The 19526-nt window shown below is 42.0% G+C and overlaps 1 protein-coding gene across 1 annotated transcript in view; it reads right to left on the bottom strand.

Annotated features, from left to right (window-relative positions):
* The window catches only part of LOC137546609 (transcription elongation factor A protein 3-like), a 101228-nt gene that overhangs the window by 34339 nt on the left and 47363 nt on the right, over window positions 1-19526 (bottom strand). The window contains exons 2-7 of the mRNA XM_068269270.1: window positions 16253-16315; window positions 16008-16113; window positions 14739-14811; window positions 14573-14608; window positions 11836-11880; window positions 8051-8113 (exon numbers count right to left, since the gene is read on the bottom strand). Of these exons, the coding sequence (XP_068125371.1) occupies window positions 8051-8113; window positions 11836-11880; window positions 14573-14608; window positions 14739-14811; window positions 16008-16113; window positions 16253-16315 (386 nt within the window). The remainder of the gene's footprint in view (window positions 1-8050; window positions 8114-11835; window positions 11881-14572; window positions 14609-14738; window positions 14812-16007; window positions 16114-16252; window positions 16316-19526) is intronic.

The following is a 19526-nucleotide window of genomic DNA, read 5'->3' as shown; positions in this document are numbered from 1 at the left end:
GATTGGAGAGGAATAAAGACAATTGATGGCCTGTAGGAAAGGGCCTCCGATTCCTGCCTTCTGTAGTGCTTCCATCATGAAAGGCCAGTTGATGGTATCGAAGGCCTTTTCCATGTCGAGAGAGGCTAGGATTGTGGGTGATTTTTGTCTCTTAACTATTTGGATAAGGTTTATTACTTTCCTTACATTATCGGGGGCTTGGCGTAGTGGGATGAAACCTACTTGATCTTTGTGGATTAGTGGGCCTAGTATTGTGTTAAGCCTCGCTACTAGTATGGAGGTGAAGATTTTGTAATCTAAATTTAATAATGATATAGGTCTAAAGTTGCGCACATCTAAGTGGTCTCTGTTTGGTTTGGGGATAACTGTAATTATTGATTGAAGGAACTCTGGGGCTGGGGCTTTACCTTGTAGTATAGAGTTATAAAATCTAAGTAGGTAGGGTGTGAGGGAGTTTTTAAATTTTTTATAGTAGATGGCTGTGAAGCCGTCAGGGCCTGGGGATTTTCCATTTTTTAACTTTTTGATAGCTGTGGTCACTTCAATTTCGGTGACCGGAAGGTTTAGGGCCACCGATTTTTCTGGTGTGAGGCATGGGGTGCGTACTGTGCGTAAGAAATCGCCTATATTTGGGAGGGCCCTATTGTCTTGGGTTGCTGAATAGAGAGATTTGTAGTATTCAGCAAAGGTATGATGGATTTTAAGTGGGTCAGAGGTTGTTGTTCCTTGCTGTGTTTTAATTTGAAATATTTTGTTAGTATTTTGTATATCGCGTAATTTTCTTGCTAGCCAGGAGTTAGGTTTGTTACTTTGCGTATAGCATTTTGATTTGGTCCAGCGGATGGCTTTTTCTGTCCTATTAGAGAGGAGTATATTAATTTGTTTGGTGGTGTCTTCTATTTGTTTGAGTGTGAAGAGGGATGGATGATGAGCGTGAGTCGTTTTAAGACGTGCAAGTTTACTTTCTAGCTGGAGTTGCTGTTGTGTCTTGGCCTTCTTTTTGTGGCTAGCTATTTTAATGAGGTGGCCTCTTATTGTCGGCTTATGGGCAAGCCAGAGGATATCTGGTTTAGTGTGAGTTAGGTCATTATCCTTGAAGTAGTTCAGCAAGTGTTCTTCTATGTCAAGGGCTGTTTCAGAGTCTGTCAGGAGTGACTCGTTGAGTCTCCATGGGGGACATACTATAGGAGTGCATAATGAGGTACATGAGACCCAGACTATATCATGGTCGGACCATGTTGTGATAGCGTGCCTTGCATAGGCGAGATTAGGAATTAATGAGGATGACATGAGAATGGCATCTATGCGCGAGTATGAGCGATGCGCTTGGGAGTAAAAGGTGTATTCCCGTTTATTGGGGATATATTCTCTCCATGCGTCTACCAGGTGGAATGGGGAGAGCAGCCCCTTCAGAGATGACGCTAGTTGATGGTGTCTAGGGGAGACGGTCGGTTTGGATCTGTCTATGGCAGGGTTGGGCGCCAGGTTGAAATCTCCGGCCCAGATCACCTGAGCCTGTCCCATTTCAGACAAGTGAGACAAGACTTTTTTTATGGCTGGGATTGGGGACTCTGGTGGGGCGTATAGGTTTATTATTGTGATTTGTGTGTGCTGCAGTTTGCCCTGGATTATAATAAATCTTCCCTCATCGTCCGGGATCGTTTTTTCAACTATTAGTGGAAGGGAGTTCGCTTTTAGGGTGATCACTCCTCTGTGTTTTTTTGTAGCTGTCGAAGCATAGAATCTCTGATCGTTTTTGTGAAAATATCTGGGTGCAGAATTTGTGGAGAAGTGGGTCTCCTGGATACAGATTATATCCGGGTGGCATTTTTGGTAATCGATAAATGCTTTTCTTCTTTTTGCCGGGGCATTTAGGCCCTTGGCATTATGCGATATGACATTGACGGACGCCATGAAGTTTTCTGATTAGTGATATATGCAGTATTTGGTTTTTTTGGTGGTGGAATTTGAGATTCTGTACTTCAGCAGCCCGGGGGGAGGGCTTATAGGGTATGTCAACCTTTGGGACAAGAAACATGAAACATGCAATTAACAACATAGTGACAATAGAGAGTCCTGGGCCGGTGTGGTCCGGTCCGGCTCTAGTAGAGCAAAATTTGCTCTTAGTGGCCATAGGCATGTCTGGGGATATTAGGATACCAGTCATGCAGATTGTCAGGTGGAGGCAGCATTTCTACCCAACTGCCGCATCAACCTATCATAGAACATTTCAAACATTGAAGTGCAAACTTAAAATGAAGTATCCAACGTGGCTATATTAGACATTAAGATGGGTATGAAAGTTATATTTTGGTAAACCTCTTTGGTGGAGAGGCTTTGTTGTCCACCATCCTATAACAGAGTAAATAGAAACAAAATTCAACATGAACTATATAACCGGAGGGTAAAGGGAAAGAGGGGGGGGGGCCTCGGTGGGCTATTTTCCTAGAGTCCTCCTGGATATCCAGGTTATATGCAGAGCTTCGGTGATCTCCAAACTATGGTACGGCGGGCTTTAAAGTATAGTAGAGTGCCCATGTCTCTTCTGTCTCAGGAGCAGCAGGTTCCGAGCGTGTGGAGGCCCAGAGTCTGCCTAAGCGTCTCCCGCTAAGTGAGATCAATGAAATGGCGGCTGTTGTTCTAATGCGACACGGGAGGATATTAAAGCATTCAAGTTTACTGAACAGCCACTGGTGCAGTTTTTAGGGATAGGGAAGTGTTATCAAATGAGGGTACTCCCCCGGTGGGATAAAGGTAGTGGGCAATTCAGTACTCACGGTTTAGGCCCAGCTTCATGAAGGTTTTTAGGTCACCGTGTAACCTCTTTTAATTGTCCTCGGTTTGTGGGCGAGAGCGAGGTGCTTTAGTTGTCCAGACTTTCGCAGGTCTCGGGGCCAGTTGTGGTAAGTGGACGACATCCATAGGTTGCGCTCGGATTCCTGCCAATTCAAGCTGTTTACGGCCTTCTTCTAGTGTGCGGCATGTGTAAGCTTTTCCGCCATACTGGAAAGATAGGGAGAAGGGGAATCCCCATTTGTATTTAACGGAGGCCTTCAGGAGCGATGTGGTTACCGGGCGGAGGAGCCGTCTGCGCTGGATCGTCATGGGGGCCAAGTCCGCATAGAGTTGTACGGTGTCTGGGACTCCCGGGAGCGATGTCAGGTTTCTGGCTGCCTGCAGTATTTGGTCTCTGACTTCTTCATAGTGAAGTTTGAGTACCACATCTCTCGGTAAGTGAGGTTTAGGCGGTTTGGCCAGCGCCCTGTGGATCCGTATCATGCGGAATTGCTGTGGATCTTCTAGGGGAAGAAGAGCTTTAAAGAGGGCAAGTGCCACGGCTGGGAGGTCGGTCTCTGTTTCTGGGAGACCTCGGATTCTGAGATTAGCGCGGCGGTTGCGGTTTTCGATGTCTTCCATTTTCAATTCTAGAGTGTCGATCTGAGTAGCTTGAGTGTCCATTTGCACTTTGTCTTCTGCTAAGGCTACTGTAATAGAGTCCGTTTGTTTCTCCAAGTCGGCGACCCGACCTCCAATTTCTCGTATCTGGAGCGTAAAATCTCGAACCGCCTCCTTTAGTTCCGCACGGAAAACTTTCTGGATATTTGCAACCAGCTCGTCCTGAGAGGTTAACTGGATTGGAGAGGCAGGTTGGTTACTCTTTTTGCTGGCCTGCGGCGAGATTCTATGCTCGGGAGAGGCTGGGCCTTGTTGTTGTTTTGTGCCTTGCTGTACCTCCGCCATCTTGGTTTTGGATGAGCGCGTGGAGATCGGGGATGTTTTGGGGGTGCCGGGGGTTGTAGAGTCCGGAGAGTCGCCTTTCTTTTTGCTCTTCCTCCCCTTGGTCATGTCACAGTGCCACGTTGCAAGTTTGGTGTGGATTTAAGTTTGCTCGCGTAATTAAGCGGGTTGTGCAGAGTTGGAGCGGAGCGGCCGGGGATCACATCCAATTCGGTCAGCGCCGCGCATGCGCCCTCCAAGCCTCTATATATTTGCTGCATACTACCCCTCCTCCTGTTTCCCCCCCATTCCCTTTAGATTGTAAGCTCGCAAGGGCAGGACTCTCTCCCCCTTTTGTGTCTTGGTAATCATTATACATTTTATTCATCATGTTAATTTTATCACTGTCATTACCAATTCGATAATTTGTATTTTGTATCACTCTTTGTATTTTGTCACTAATTATGTATCTTGTATATTGGTGTACACCATTGTCTGTATTGTATGTTTGTTTCTTACTTTGTACAGCGCCACGGAATATGTTGGCGCTTTATAAATCAATAATAATAATAATAATAATCATGCTGGCAGGGAATTGAGCGCTGATAAGGAAGCGCCGGCGGGGACGAGCGGTAATCGATACACGCGGGGGCGCAGCTGGGGTCGATCCGGCGGCTAATCGAGCCGCCGGTCGACCCGTGTATTTTAGGCATTAGAGTCTGCAGTCACCCACTGTCACAATAATTTAGAGCTGCAGTCTGGAATTTAGCTGCTCTGATGACATATTTGCCAAGGTTGTTGCAATATAAATTTACTTTAAGTTCAGCATTCAGCTACAGATATATTTCCTTTTCTGTAATGACCAGTTTTAAAACAGCTTTCCTCCAGTTTTCATCAGTATGTGACCACAGCATCCTCACACACAGTGGATTTGGATGTTTCTGCATGCATGCTTTTGCTAACAGTTCTCACTTTAAGAATAATAATAAGTTATGGTATGGGGTACATTTTAAGTGGGACAACTATACCAGGGCTTCTGAACACAGCGACACAGCGGTGTAAATAATTAATTGAAAAAACATCCACCCACTTGAGCATGAATGTTGATTATATTCCAATATATCCTTCAAACCTACATGAAACCCATACACTGATCCATCTCTAAAGGATTAGCTGTGCTATTTGTAGGGAAAAATTATAAATGGTGTTTTAGAATCACTCAAGGGTTCCATAAACAAATCCATCAGATATGCTTTCCATTCTGTCGGGTTGTTATGGGAGTGATATCTTTTTAAAGTGAAGTTGAACCGAGTACATTTTTTAAAATAAACACATGATGCACCTGCAAATGAATATTACATACTTATTGTCAGTTCCCCTCAGAAGCTCACCATTTTCTTCTTACAACAATTCCTTACAGTCCTGACAAGATTTTGTCAGAACTAAAATATGTCAGTTGCTGTCACTTATATATATAATTGAAAAGACAACTGATGAGCAAGGTGATGTCCATGTTTCCCTATGGCTCAAGTGGGCGATATTACCCCAAAAAGCTGTTATGTGGAAATGGCCATTTTCAAAATGGAAGACAGAGAATTCCATTGATCACAGTGGACAAACAGGACGCAGAAGAGGAGAAAGTGATTGATGAGTAGGGAAGTATGACATGTATATGTTTATTTTGACTTTTAATTTTCAATTCAGATTTGCTTTGAAGTGTACCTGAGATAGGGTGAAATAAAATAAAATATACATACCTGGTATGTATATATTTTTGCTTTGGCTCCAACTCTTTAAGGCCTGGTACTTAGTATTAGTATTAAAGGGGTTCAGCACAGCAAAATTTAGGCTACTGGGATAACCCTAGTAGCGTGTTTCTAATAGTAAAAAACACATATTAGATAGTGTATCTGGTTGCAAATGCCAGCTGGATAGGTTAATTTATAGCACCTCTTACAGATCGTGGCCGTCATTTAGAGATAAGCGACATCCTTGTCTGTTCAGCTTAGCTGTAACAGCTATTTCTATTCTATCCATGTGTGTGATAAAAGACTGTTCTGTCGGCTGGCTAGTCAACGGCAAGTACATATAATTTAGGTAAATAAACAAGCAGCGCCCTGTTTATTTACCTAAGATATCCATACTACAATGCTACACACTGCAACTTTTCACATGGGCGATTTGTAAAATGCCATTTTTTTCTGTAAAAAAACAAAACATCCCATTGCCATTATGTACAGACATGATTTATGTGCATCGTCTGGCCCTCTGCTGGATGTATCAGGCCACAAGTGGAAATTAGCATCATGTGACCTGTCTGACCAATGACAATGTAGCAGGATATTCCATTCAGTCATTGCCAAGAAAGGCCATGCGGGTGTCCCTGACCAAAATTCTCTTGAGCATTTTGTTGACAGGAACACGAGACCATTCACTACAGATAACACTATGGTAATCAGCTGAAACCACCAAAACAGATGACTGCAGAAGTCCAGACTGCAGACTAGAAAAAAATGGACAGCAATTAATGCTAAGAAGAAGTATTATGTTGGGCGACAAATGTTTAATTTGAGTACAAGACTGAACAACACATTAGTAGCTCATGTCCCCTTCTTCTGTATTCCTACAATTAAAGTTCAGTATGAAAGTCAAATTGGTCAATGCATTGTCTAACAGTTGGGCTCTAACACAGAAAAAGGTGGGACCTAATACAGAAATGAGATGGGAATATGATGTCAGGTTAGATATAGGTACAATGTGGGCATATACATTTATTTTAGGATTATCCCAGGCACCATAGGGTGGCTCTGGTCTGGCAGCACTGTTATTCTAGCTTTGTGATGTGACAGGGTCTCTTTAGCACTCTAGTGTATAATATGTAATTGGACTCTGGTATGCAGTTTCATAAAAATAAAAGACAGAACTGTGCAATTTAACCGTCCCCTTAGGGGGTGTCTTGCTGTAGAAGAACTTAAATTAAAGTGTTCTGTTTGACTCCACTCTCATTAAAAAATGATTTCCCGTATTACATTGATATTCATACTATTTTGTAATTTTAAGTTATTAAAATCAACTTTTCGACTCAGTTTGTGGCCAGTTCTGATTTTTAAGACAGGTTGAATTATGCATTGTTGCAGTAACGTTCTCCTGTTCGTGGAGGCACCTGTTTCAAACTTTTATGTTGGCATCCTTCCTTACTTAATCTGGAGAGAGTATTTAACTCATTAGTTTCAGTGTTGCTACAACTGCAGGGAGTTATTGTGTCAAAAGCCTCATCACAGCCCATGTGCAGACACACCCAATTCAGTTTTAATGGGAATGTATAAGATAAAAGGCAGAGCAAAGGATAAGTCAATGGCTGCATTGCACTGCATTGCATCAAGCTGTACAACACTAATGGTTCATCAACACTCTACAAAGCTGCATTCCACTTCATTATAGCTGCTTTACATACTGCTGGGTTAAAGAGAACCAGAGACGAAGCACCCTCATGTATTTTATTACATTTATCAGTGAGAACATGACAGTAAACACCTACCCTGCTTTTAGTTTCATTGTTATCTGCTTAATTAGTCTATTAGCAACTGTGATAAGAATCCACCGACTATTCAGTCGAGGTTTGACCTGGAATCATTATAGCCAGTCACTGTTCTGTGATGTCTTTTCAAGCCCAAGCCTTCCCCTCTCCTGGCTTAGATTTCCTGCTTTGCATACTGAGAGCTGTGATGACTGGGAGGGGCTGCTCCTACTGAGAGAGAAGCTCTGTGGCTGCAATATGATCCCTGTGTGCTCTGTCTGCATAGATACTGACTGCAGTTTCATTCCTATGAGAGACACTTCTTACAGTACATCATACCAAAATGAAAGCACACAGATGAGCCTTTCTCATATAGCCTACATAGCAGCCTAGTCTCATATAGCATAGACAGCACATCCAGAACAACTCATATAACCCGGAAGGAGAAGGGATATGAGCCGGCGGCCATATTTGATTTTTCCTGGAGCAATAATGGATAAAAAACACTAAAAAAAGGCACACCAGAGCGGCAAAATTATCAGGTAGAGCATTTATTCTTTACAAGCTATCAACTGATATGTTTATTTTGTGTGAAACGTTCATATCTGGTTCCCTTTAAGGTCCACTTTAAATGCAATAAAATGAAGTCAAGCTTTATTTCTGTTGAATATCCAGTCATACGCAAATATTTTCTATATTGTACATGTATTTCTCAAATTTGAACTTACGGTATATATACTATGGTGCATTCAGCCGATTCACTATAATGCACTTAGCCAGTAGTAATCACTTGTTTGGTGTGCTTGGTATACTTACATGCTTGATATTGGCTCTTTAGCATGGGGTGGTGGGCTTGATGGGAGAGCATCTGAACATGAACTGAAAAGCAAAACAATGCAGTGACTGTATAAATCTTTTATAGAACACCACAATCTGTACAAGGCAGCAGGCCTTTTTAGTGTCCAAAAAAAATGTTTTTATACAAATAAATGACAACTCATTACAAATTATTTACTTTTGATATATTTATTATCCCTTATAAACTACCAGAGACCTATTGTAATCCATTAACTATTCTAAACAGGATGCAAGGATTACATTAAACTACATCTTGGTGTGACTAAGTATGGTCTCTTTCTGGAATTAGATTCTCCTCAAATTAGCTATGATAGCAACATATGACTATGAAAGTGACTAGTTTGTGAGAGACTCTCTGAGGGACAGCTGGTGATAACAATCGGACCACACCTCTATCTTATTTAACCTCTTGAGGACTGCAGTCTTAAACCCCCCTAAAGACCAGGCAATTTTTCATTAAATTGGCCACTGTAGCTTTAAGGCCAAGCTGCAGGGCCGCACAAAACAGCACAAAAGTGATTCTTCCCCCCTTTTCTCCCCACCAACAGAGCTCTCTGTTGGTGGGGTCTGATCGCCCCCCCAATGTTTGTTTGTTTATTTGTGTTTGTTTATTTGTGTTTTTTTTGTCAAAAATTTCGTTTTGTTTTTTTTTATTAATTTTAAATCCCCCTCCCTCCCTCCCCCCGCTAGCCAATCCCCGTGATCAGCTGTCATAGGCTTCAGCCTATGACAGCTGATCACCTCTGTTGCTCAGGAGGGGACAGGCGTGTCACAGGGCTGTCCCACAGGGCTGATCGCAGCGCTGTACATGTAAATAGACGGCATAATCGCCGTCTAACAGTCTCCCGAGCGCCAACCGCCATTCAGAGACTAAAGGCGGACCTCCGCTCCGCCCACCAAGCAGGAGATGCGCGCGCATCCTGCGCGCGATCTCCTGCAAAACACAGCCCCAGGACTCCTGCAAAACACAGCCCCATTGGCGTGACGTGGGAGGCAGCAGGTTAAATGCCTCTATCTGGGAGGTGAGTCTTGAATTAATATTTTGCTGTTTTGGATCCATGTAAGGCAAAAGTCATTGCTTAAAGGACCATTATTGAAAAAAACAGTGTAAAATTTTATGTACCTGTAAACAGGTACATATAAGACATACATTTCTCACAGAGCAACATGCACCATAAATTACTTTTCTCCTGTTACTTACAATAAGTAGTAAACTTTGATAGTTCTGACAGGTTTTGAACTAGTCCATCTCCTCATGTGGGATTCACACTTTTTTATTCTTTAGACACGCACTCCCTCTGGTCTGTACAAAGATGTGTCATGAGAAAGGGCCCGTTTCCACTTGTGCGGTGCGAATCGCCGCGGTAAAAATTTGCATGCGGATGCAAATTTCGAATGACGCTGTATGCGAATTTAACCATGGCAGTGTCGGTGTGCATTTCCATTGATTTCCATGCGAATTCGCATGCGAATTCGCGTGAAAATTCGCATACCAAAGCCGCAGGCGATTTCCCTATTAAATACATTAGCGGCGATTCGCATGCATTCCACACGCAGGCGAATTCTGAGGGCTCTGCCGTGCAGAAAAATCCTGCACAGAAAAACGCTCAGGAAAACTGACAAGTGGAAACAGGCCCATCCACTTGTATTGGCTGTGCGAATCTGCACGCAGGAAACGCATGCAGATTCGCGATAGTGGAAATGGGCCCTAAGTGCTTTTAAAAATAAAGCAATTCCCCATGAGAAGCTGGACTAGTATCGACAGATTTGTCAGATTTTTACTATCTACTGTAAGTGACAGCAACAAAGGAAGTAAGTCATTTATAGTGCATTTTATTTTGGAACAAATGTACATGTATTTGGCGCAAATGTACATGTATATGTATTTTAAAGAGTAATATCAATTAAAGTTACCGGTAACTATATTTTGTGCATTTTGTGCATTTAAGCTGAAAAATAGATACTGCAGTGTAATAGCCTCCCATACTATACTATACTACTGTATACATTGTTAAGCATAATTGGAGTTTATTTTTAAATATTTATTTCTACATAGTATATATAAATATCTGTTCTACTCTGTATGACAATATACAGTATTACTCTATATGACAATTAACTACGGTAACTAAATAAATAAATAAACATGTTTTATTCAATGTAAACAAGGTAAATTAACATTGTCTGTTTCTTGAAATCCATACAATATTTAAGGAATATATAGATTTATTCTATAGGTCAGAGTGTAAACAGAATCCTAACGAGCAACTTTCAACCAGAGGAAATGCGTTCAGATGCAAACCTAATTACCATTTTCCCAACTGGACACTGAGATCCCAGAAATCAATAATGGAAGTCTTATGGCAAAGTGTCTTCTGTATAGATAGGTTATAATCAGCTGAAAATTGGATTGACGATAGAGGAAATACCCATTAACGTATAGCCTTTGTCATTAACTTGCGACTTTTTTATTAGTGCTCATTGCTTATTCTACAATGTTTCACATCCTCCATGGAATAGATAGATGTATTAGCTTTGTGGTAAACATAATGAAAAAACGGCAGTTCCATGAATAGTGTAAATGCTGTTCTTGCTATATGAGTTTTAATGTCAATGCTAGCAGATTGGTACCCACTGACCATGAGGCAATTTGAGGAGTAGAGAACACAGTGCGGGTGATGGCACAGAAAAGGGGAGCTCAAAAGTGTGGCGAGTAGAGTCAAGAGACTGGTGAAGGGCATGCAGTGGAAGGGTAGTAAATATGCATTCATCAGTAATTCACATTATTTTGTACATTGTACTTTTGCGTCCAGTAGCTTTTTATCACCAGTGGAGTGGGAAATGGGAATTCTTTCTTCAGCACAAACAAAGCAGATCACCTGACCTGGCCCACTTCCTCCCACTGCTTAGAGAGATTAAGGGTTTATTTCCACTGGGAGCCGCGGCTGTTTCCAATATGGCTGCAGCTCCCTTTCTGCTCTGTAGCCGCAGCCCGAATAGCTAAGCTGTGGAATGCATGACTATAGTGATTTGGCGACCAGCAAGGCGCCCCAGTGTGTGAACCAGTCCCCAGACTTTGGGTCTCTAGGCACTCCGTAGAGAGAACAGAACGGGAGCTGCAGCCAATTCAGAAACGGCCGCGGTTCCCAGTGGAAATAATGCTTTTAACTGAATGAATAATTTGCAACACAAATGAGCCCAATTAAAAACAATGTGAGGCTGGGTGCACACACAGCAGAAACGCTAACGTAGCAGGAAACGCTGTGTTTTATGCAACAATGTTAGTCTATGGGGCGCAGAAGAAGCTGCGTTTCACTTTGTTTTTACAGTATGCGTTTCGCAAACGCTGGTAGTGCTGCATATTATGCAGGATGGCTGCCAAAACACACATAATGAAAGTCTATTGTAATGCATATGCATTGCGTTTTGCATGCGTTTTATAATGCGTTTTTAATTAAAAAGTAAAGATCTCTGAAGTGTTTCCACTTCCTGTTGTCTTCCTAGTGATTTGCATGAATGTAAAAAAAACGCATATACATTAGCACACCGCAAACGTATTAAAAGGCACGCAAAACGCATGAAAAACGCATCTGCGTAAAAAACGCTAACGCAAAACACACCAAAAACGTGGTTAAAACTCAATACAAAATCGCAATTGCTCCCTCCTAAAACGCTACTTTTTCACGCTATGTTATATGTGAACCCAGCCTGATAGTGTTGGTAAATGAAACAAAGAACAGTACCTTCTTTTTTCTGCATGAGACTTCTTATGTGGAGAGGTGTGGAGCCTGTGTATAGCAGAGAGCACAAAATCAGATAGATATTAGTTATGTTTAGCAAAGATTAAAAACCCCGTATTTTAAGAACAAGGCTTCTTTCGTGCTATCATGCAAAAAGAATGTATTTCTGTGCAAAAAACGGTTCAACTGATTTTCATGAAATGTTTGCCTGCAACTTACCAAAATGTGTCACTCAAGGGTTTAGAATACATACAAGCCAAAGGCAGATTTTTGGTACTAATACTCCTAGATCTGCCCTCTGCCTTCGACACTGTTGATCATACCCTACTTCTCCAGACCCTCTCAACACTGGGAATCAAGGGCCTAGCACACTCCTGGCTCAACTCTTACCTGTCTGACGTTCTTTCATGGTCTCCTATGCCAATACCAACTCCTCTCCATGCCCACTGTCTGAGGGAGTACCACAAGGGTCCTTGGACCCCCCTCTTTTCCGTTTACACCCATGGCCTGGGACAGATAATAAGCTCTTTTGGGTTTCAATATCACCTCTATGCTGATGACACCCAAATTTATTGTTCTGCCCCAGACCTCTCCACACTACTATCAAAAGTCCCCGAATGTCTATCCGCTGAATCTACATTTATGTCATCCCGCTTCCTTAAACTCAATATGAGCAAAACGGAGATTGTGATATTTCCACCTTCACTCTCTGTTCCACCTCCCATTGTCACAATCAATGTAGATAACACCCCAATAGCATCAACCCCCAAAGCTCGTTGCCTAGGGGTAATTCTGGACTCCGAGCTCTCCTTTAAACCACATATTAACACTTTAACTACCTCCTGCTACTTCCGTCTCAAAAACATTTCCAGAATCCGTCCCTTCCTTTCACAAGAAGCAACTAAAACGCTTGTACATGCCCTAATCATCTCCCGTCTTGACTACTGCAACACCCTACTCTGTGGTCTACCAAAAGCAGACTGGCACCTCTCCAATCCCTACTAAACTCTGCGGCCCGTCTCATCCACCTCTCTTCTAGATCCTCTGAGGCAGCCCCTCTCTGCCAATCCCTCCATTGGTTACCAGTTGCCCAAACGATCCAGTTTAAACTTCTCACACTTGCATACAAAGCTCTACACAAGCTTTCGCCTCCATACATTTCCTCTTTAATCTCCAGATACCTTCCCGCCCGGACCCTCCGTTCCTCACAGGAGACCCTTTTGTCCTCCAGCCTAGTCACCTCCTCTCACTCTCACATCCAAGACTTCTCACGGGCTGTCCCTCTCCTTTGGAACTCCCTCCTTCAGCCGGTTCGTCATGCCATGAGTCTGGAAACCTTCAAACATACTCTGAAAACACACCTGTTCAGACAAGCCTATAATTTGCTATAGGCAGCACTGAAGGCACACTGGCTCACCCACTAATCATTGTGTTTCCTTCCCTTTTGTTTACTCCCCACTACCCTCTAGATTGTAAGCCCGCAAGGGCAGGGACCTCCTCCTAGTGTTTCTCATACTGCTGTTATTTTAACATATGTACATGTACCAACTACATATCAACTATGTATGTATCTGTATTTATTCTATTCAATGTCATGACTGTACAGTGTCTTGTATTTCTTATGTATATTTGTTCCCCATTATTTGTTTGTACTCTGTACAGCGCTACGGAAGATGCTGGCGCTATATAAATAAAAAATAATAAATACATTTTGAGTATAATAAAAGTTGTAAAAACAAAATAATGGCTCACACGGACGCTTGCACATTGTTTACTATTGTTTATGCAAACTCAGTGTTTTGATCCCTATTTTTCCTGCTGTCTAAAAACATCTCACCTTGATATTACAAATTACCCAGTGGTGTTAATTACTATTACCCCTCCAGTCCTTGTTGTAGCTATTATTATTATTATTATTATTATTGATTTATAATTAATAGCTATAAACATTACAGGTACCCTTTTCTACCGCTTATAACCGCAAATCATGGCAAAAAACATTTAAGTCTGTGGTAGCTCCCTTTTTACACAGATGGCGTAACAATAGACCCTGCAAGGGATGCAGCCGTGGGGGGGGGGGGCATAAGCTGCAGAGGGCCCATGGGGGGAGAAGTTTATTTTCCCTGTACTGAGAGACTGACAGCTAAGGGCATGGAGAGAAAAAAAACCCTGCTCTCTGCACAATTGTTCTAATGACTGCTCAGCCACTGATAAGGAATCTTACAAAGTTTGCAGACAAAGATTTTATAGACAGTCCCAACTCAGTGTTCAGCTGGATCTCGTGTACAGCGCTGTGGTTGGGGGGGGGGGGGGGGGGGGAGGGTCTCCATCCAAAGTTTTGCAAGGGGGCCCAGTGATTTGTAGTTACGCCCCTGGCAGAAAGTACCAGAAACCAACAGATGTTCTCAACCTTTTCCACACTATGTAAAACTCGGTACTATCTATTCTTGGATTTGAACTTTAACATGTGCAGCAAGTTCTGCCTCAACTGATTAGTTTACAAATTGACTAAACAATAATAATATATGCTGCAACTTATGATCCCTCAGTGAAAAGACTGTGTGATTGAGGGAGATTGGTTCAGTTGTTTCCTTGGGTAGCGATGAATGCATCTTCACAAGCTCAATCACTTTTCAATGTAGAATCATCAGAATTAGCTTTCAGGTAAAAACAGAGCTTACACTTATATGCCTGCAGAAAAATGACTGCCGTGCTCATAAATATGTATTACTCCACCAACCTCTTTGTATGTAACTTCTTTTCTTCTTTCCGCAAGCTTCATTTTAAATGTCAGCGATGGAAAAGAGAGGAAAAAAGGAAGAGAAGGCAGATAATTGAGAATGCTGCTGCCTGTGAAGGGTGGAGGTATGTCTGTGGTATTCTGGAACCTTCATCTCCACACTTACCTTATAGGCTCAGTCTTGGCAGGAGACAGCTTAACCTCCACAGCGGAGGCCTTGTTGTTCTTGTATGAGGATTCTGATAAGAAACACACAAGCAGTTGGCAAATATACAAGACAATACTAATAAGAGGACTGACATGCCAGAAAGCAGAAGCAGTGTTATTTATAGCGTGGCCCTGGACTGTGACTACCACTCTGTACTGCATGCATCCCAAAATGCCTCTGAGCCCTGGTGCAGCACACAGCAGGGATCACCTCATATCATATTAAGGGATCATTCCGGATGGCAGTTTAGCCATTTTGTTTCCTGCTGGGTTTTTAATGTGCTCTGCATTTAACAAACACTTCCAGAGGTGTTCATATGGTGCTGCTGCAACCATGCGTTCAAAAACTGCACCTATGTGCTCTTGGAGCCATGACTCAGTTCAACAATCATATAGACTTGCACAGGTTATATCAACGTGAAAGCTCATCCAATGTACTCTTTTTATACAGTATATTTGTCTTTTTTTATGTTCCAGAGGTCTAACAGTCATAGGAAGTAACCTGGAAACCTCTAGTAAGCAAATGGTAAATAAACATTAATAATAGAATCTCATATTCTTATTTTCAGTTTAATGGTTACATTTTTTAAGACTACCTCGTTTGCAAATATAACAACATTATTTTCATACTTGCTGCACAGAAAAACAGAAAGACAATTTCTTAGTAGGATGAGTACTATATGTGCATCTCACCATGTCACATGTCAGTTTAAAGGAATACTTAAGTCACTTAAAAAAAATTACTTGTACTCACCCGGGGCTCCCCTCAGCCCCCTGCAGCTGAACGGTGCCCTCGCCGTGTCCCTCCGATGCGCCTGGTCTCGCCGGCGGCCACTTTCGGTTTGGCCGTCACCGGCCGACAGGCTGTGAACGCGGCTGATTATCCGCGTCCCCGGATAATCAGGGGATAATCAGGGGATAATGTAGCGCCTTCTACAATGCTATTGCGTCCGGGGACGCGGATAATCAGCTGCGTTCACAGCCTGTCGGCCGGTGACGGCCAAACCGGAAGTGGCCGCCGGCGAGACCAGCTGCATCGGAGGGACACGGCGAGGGCACCGTTCAGCTGCAGGGGGCTGAGGGGAGCCCCAGGTGAGTAAAAGTCATTTTTTTTAAATGACTTAAGTATTCCTTTAAGTATACACACATATACACACATATACGGTATATATATATATATATATATATATATATATATATATATATATATATACCCCCTGCAGCTTACCCAGAATCCTTTTCCAGTCCCGAATTATGACTTTTGCAAGCGCTACAGTTGGATGGGTTTTTTTTTGCTTTCTTAATTTGTTTACAGTTACCCCAATCCTTGTGCTCTGGAGTAGGAAAGAAACACTGCCATCATTATGTAGAAAAGTAATACAACATTAATAAGCAAAAAGAAACATCAATTCCTTGAAAACCTTTTGGTTGGACTGCTAAAGCCTTTACGTTGAGAGCAAGAGCCACCCTTACCCGCAATAGAGGCACTGTTACTGGGAATCTTTGCAGCTCCTTTAACAGATCCATAATATGGTCCTAAAAACAAATAACACAAAACATGTTTGAGGGTAAACACAATTGTTGAACATTTAGCTGAGTGATGGTTTATATAAGGTAAGCATGGCATAAGGCGTGGGGGATGCATTTTCTACGGTTGCATTGCTCAGTACTGCACTGAACATTGCATCATTAGTGGCATTGGTACTTACAGTAGCAATAAAATGTTTGTGAACCCTTTGGAATTATATGGATTTCTGCACAAATCAGTCATAAAATGTGATCTCTTCTTTATCTAAGTCTCAACAATAGACAATCACAGTCTGCTTAAACTAATATGACACAAATAATTACGTTTCCATGTACACACCATGTAAACATTCTCAGTGCAGGTGGAAAATGTATTTGAACCCCTAGATTAATGACATCTTCAAGAGCTGATTGGAGTGAGGTGTCAGCCTGCTGGAGTCCAATCAATAAGATGAGATTGGAGGTGTTGGTTACAGCTGCTCTGCCCTATAAAAAAACACACTCTAGCTTTGGGTTTGCATTTCCTAAGAAGAATTGCCTGATGTGAATGATGTCTCACACAAATGAGCTCTCAGAAGACCTATGATAAAGAATTGTTGACTTGAAATTAAGCTGGAAAGGGTTATAAAAGTATCTCCAAAAGCCTTGCCTTGTCTATAAATAGAGAAAGTTCCGCACTGCTGCTACTCTCCCTAGGAGTGGCCATCCTGTAAAGATGACTGCAAGAGCACAGCGCAGAATGCTCAATGAGGTGACGAAGAATCCTAGAGCGTCAGATAAAGACTTACAAAAGTCTCTGGCATATGCTAACATCCCTGTTAGCTAATCTATGAGATGTAAAACACTAAACAAGAATGGAGTTTATAGGAGGATACCACAGAAGAAGCCACTGCTGTGCAAAAAAAGCATTGCTGCATGTTTAAGTTTGCAAAAGAGCACCTGGATGTTCCACAGCAGTACTGGCAAAATATTCAGCGGACAGATGAAATGAAAGTTGTGTGGAGAAAACGAGGCACAGCACACCAACATCAAAACCTCATCCCAACTGTGAAGTATGGTGGTGGGGACATCATGGTTTGGGTCTGCTTTGCTGCGCAAGGGCCTGGACGGATTGCTATCATCAAAGGAAAAATGATTTCCCAAGTTTATCAAGACATTTTGCAGGAGAACTTAAATCTATCTGTCCAACAGCTGAAGCTCAGCAAAAGATGGGTGTTGCAACAGGACAACGACCCAAAGCATAGAAGTAAAGTGAAGATCAGATCACATTTTGTGACCAATTTGTGCAGAAATCCAAAGAATTCCAAAAGGTTCACATACTTTTTATTGCTACTGTATATTCTTTGAAAGTGTCATTTTTTGCTGGAATCTGAATGTGTAGTAGTTCAAGGTGATAAAGAAAATAAATGATCACTATAAGGGAGATATGAATTTTAGGTTTCTTAACAGATGTTAAATTAGATAAATACATTGAATGCAATGAAAATCTTTCTAAATGGAAGACCGTCTTGCTCCCAAAAATTATAGCACTTTTTTACAAGAAGCAGGGATAGAGAGCCAAATATTATATAATTGTACAGTATATACACAATAGAATATATTCAGTTTGTTCATATGACATTTTTCAGACCTTATAGTGAACATTTTCCACACAGAGACCATGGAAATGTGAGAAGGGTGGAGGTGGGAACACAGAATATATCTGAGATATGAGGACAGAAATGCTAGACAGAGGAAATGGCAGACTGATTGGCTGCAGTCAGAAAATAGATAAATAACAGAACAGAACAGAATAATAGAAATTAACTAAAGTTTAACAGCAATAAGATTAAATGATTGTATGTCGTAAGTTGGCTTGGTTTGTGCATTGGTTAAAGGAATACTTAAGTAAAAAAAAAAAATGACATTTACTCACCTGGGGCATCCCTCAGCACCCTGAAGCTGGATGGTGCCCTCGCAGCCCCGCTCCGATCGTCCTGTCCCCGCCGGCGGCTACTTCCGGTTCGGCGACAGCCGCCGACAGGCTGGGAACGCGGCTGATTTTCCGCGTTCCCAGCCGCTGCTATCACTCTCTATGCTGCTATAGCGTATATATATATACGCTATAGCAGCATAGAGAGTGATTGCAGCGGCTGGGAACGCGGAAAATCAGCCGCGTTCCCAGCCTGTCGGCGGCTGTCGCCGAACCGGAAGTAGCCGCCGGCGGGGACAGGACGATCGGAGCGGGGCTGCGAGGGCACCATCCAGCTTCGGGGTGCTGAGGGATGCCCCAGGTGAGTAAATGTCATTTTTTTTTTTTTTTACTTAAGTATTCCTTTAAGCATAATAAATACTTAACCACTTGAGGACCTAGGGCTTTCTACCCCACTTTTTTTCCATTCAGACCACTGCAGCTTTCACGGTTTATTGCTCGCTCATACAACCTACCACCTAAATGAATTTTGGCTCCTTTTCTTGTCACTAATAAAGCTTTCTTTTGGTGCTATTTGATTGCTCCTGCGATTTTTACTTTTTATTATATTCAGCAAAAAAGACATGAATTTTGGCAAAAAAATGATTTTTTTTTTTAACTTTCTGTGCTGACAGTTTTCAAATAAAGTAAAATTTCTGTATACATGCAGCGCGAAAAATGTGGACAAACATGTTTTTGATTAAAAAAAAACCATTCAGCGTATATTTATTGGTTTGGGTAAAAGTTATAGCGTTTACAAACTATGGTGCAAAAAGTGAATTTTCCCATTTTCAAGCATCTATGACTTTTCTGACCCCCTGTCATGTTTCAGGAGGGGATAGAATTCCAGGATAGTATAAATACCCCCCAAATGACCCCATTTTGGAAAGAAGACATCCCCAAAGTATTCACTGAGAGGCATAGTGAGTTCATAGAAGATATTAATTTTTGTCACAAGTAAGCGGAAAATGACACTTTGTGAGAAAAAAAAAAAAAAAAAAAGTTTCCATTTCTTTTAACTTGCGACAAAAAAAAAAATGAAATCTGCCACGGACTCACCATGCCCCTCTCTGAATACCTTGAAGGGTCTACTTTCCAAAATGGGGTCATTTGTGGGGTGTGTTTACTGTCCTGACATTTTGGGGGGTGCTAAATTGTAAGCACCCCTGTAAAGCCTAAAGGTGCTCATTGGACTTTGGACCCCTTAGCGCAGTTAAGCTGCAAAAAAGTGCCACACATGTGGTATTGCCGTACTCAGGAGAAGTAGTA

This window comes from Hyperolius riggenbachi, chromosome 2 (assembly GCF_040937935.1).
Source record: "Hyperolius riggenbachi isolate aHypRig1 chromosome 2, aHypRig1.pri, whole genome shotgun sequence".
Classification (NCBI taxonomy): Eukaryota; Metazoa; Chordata; class Amphibia; order Anura; family Hyperoliidae; genus Hyperolius; species Hyperolius riggenbachi.
This window is presented reverse-complemented; position numbering and strand designations above follow the sequence as displayed.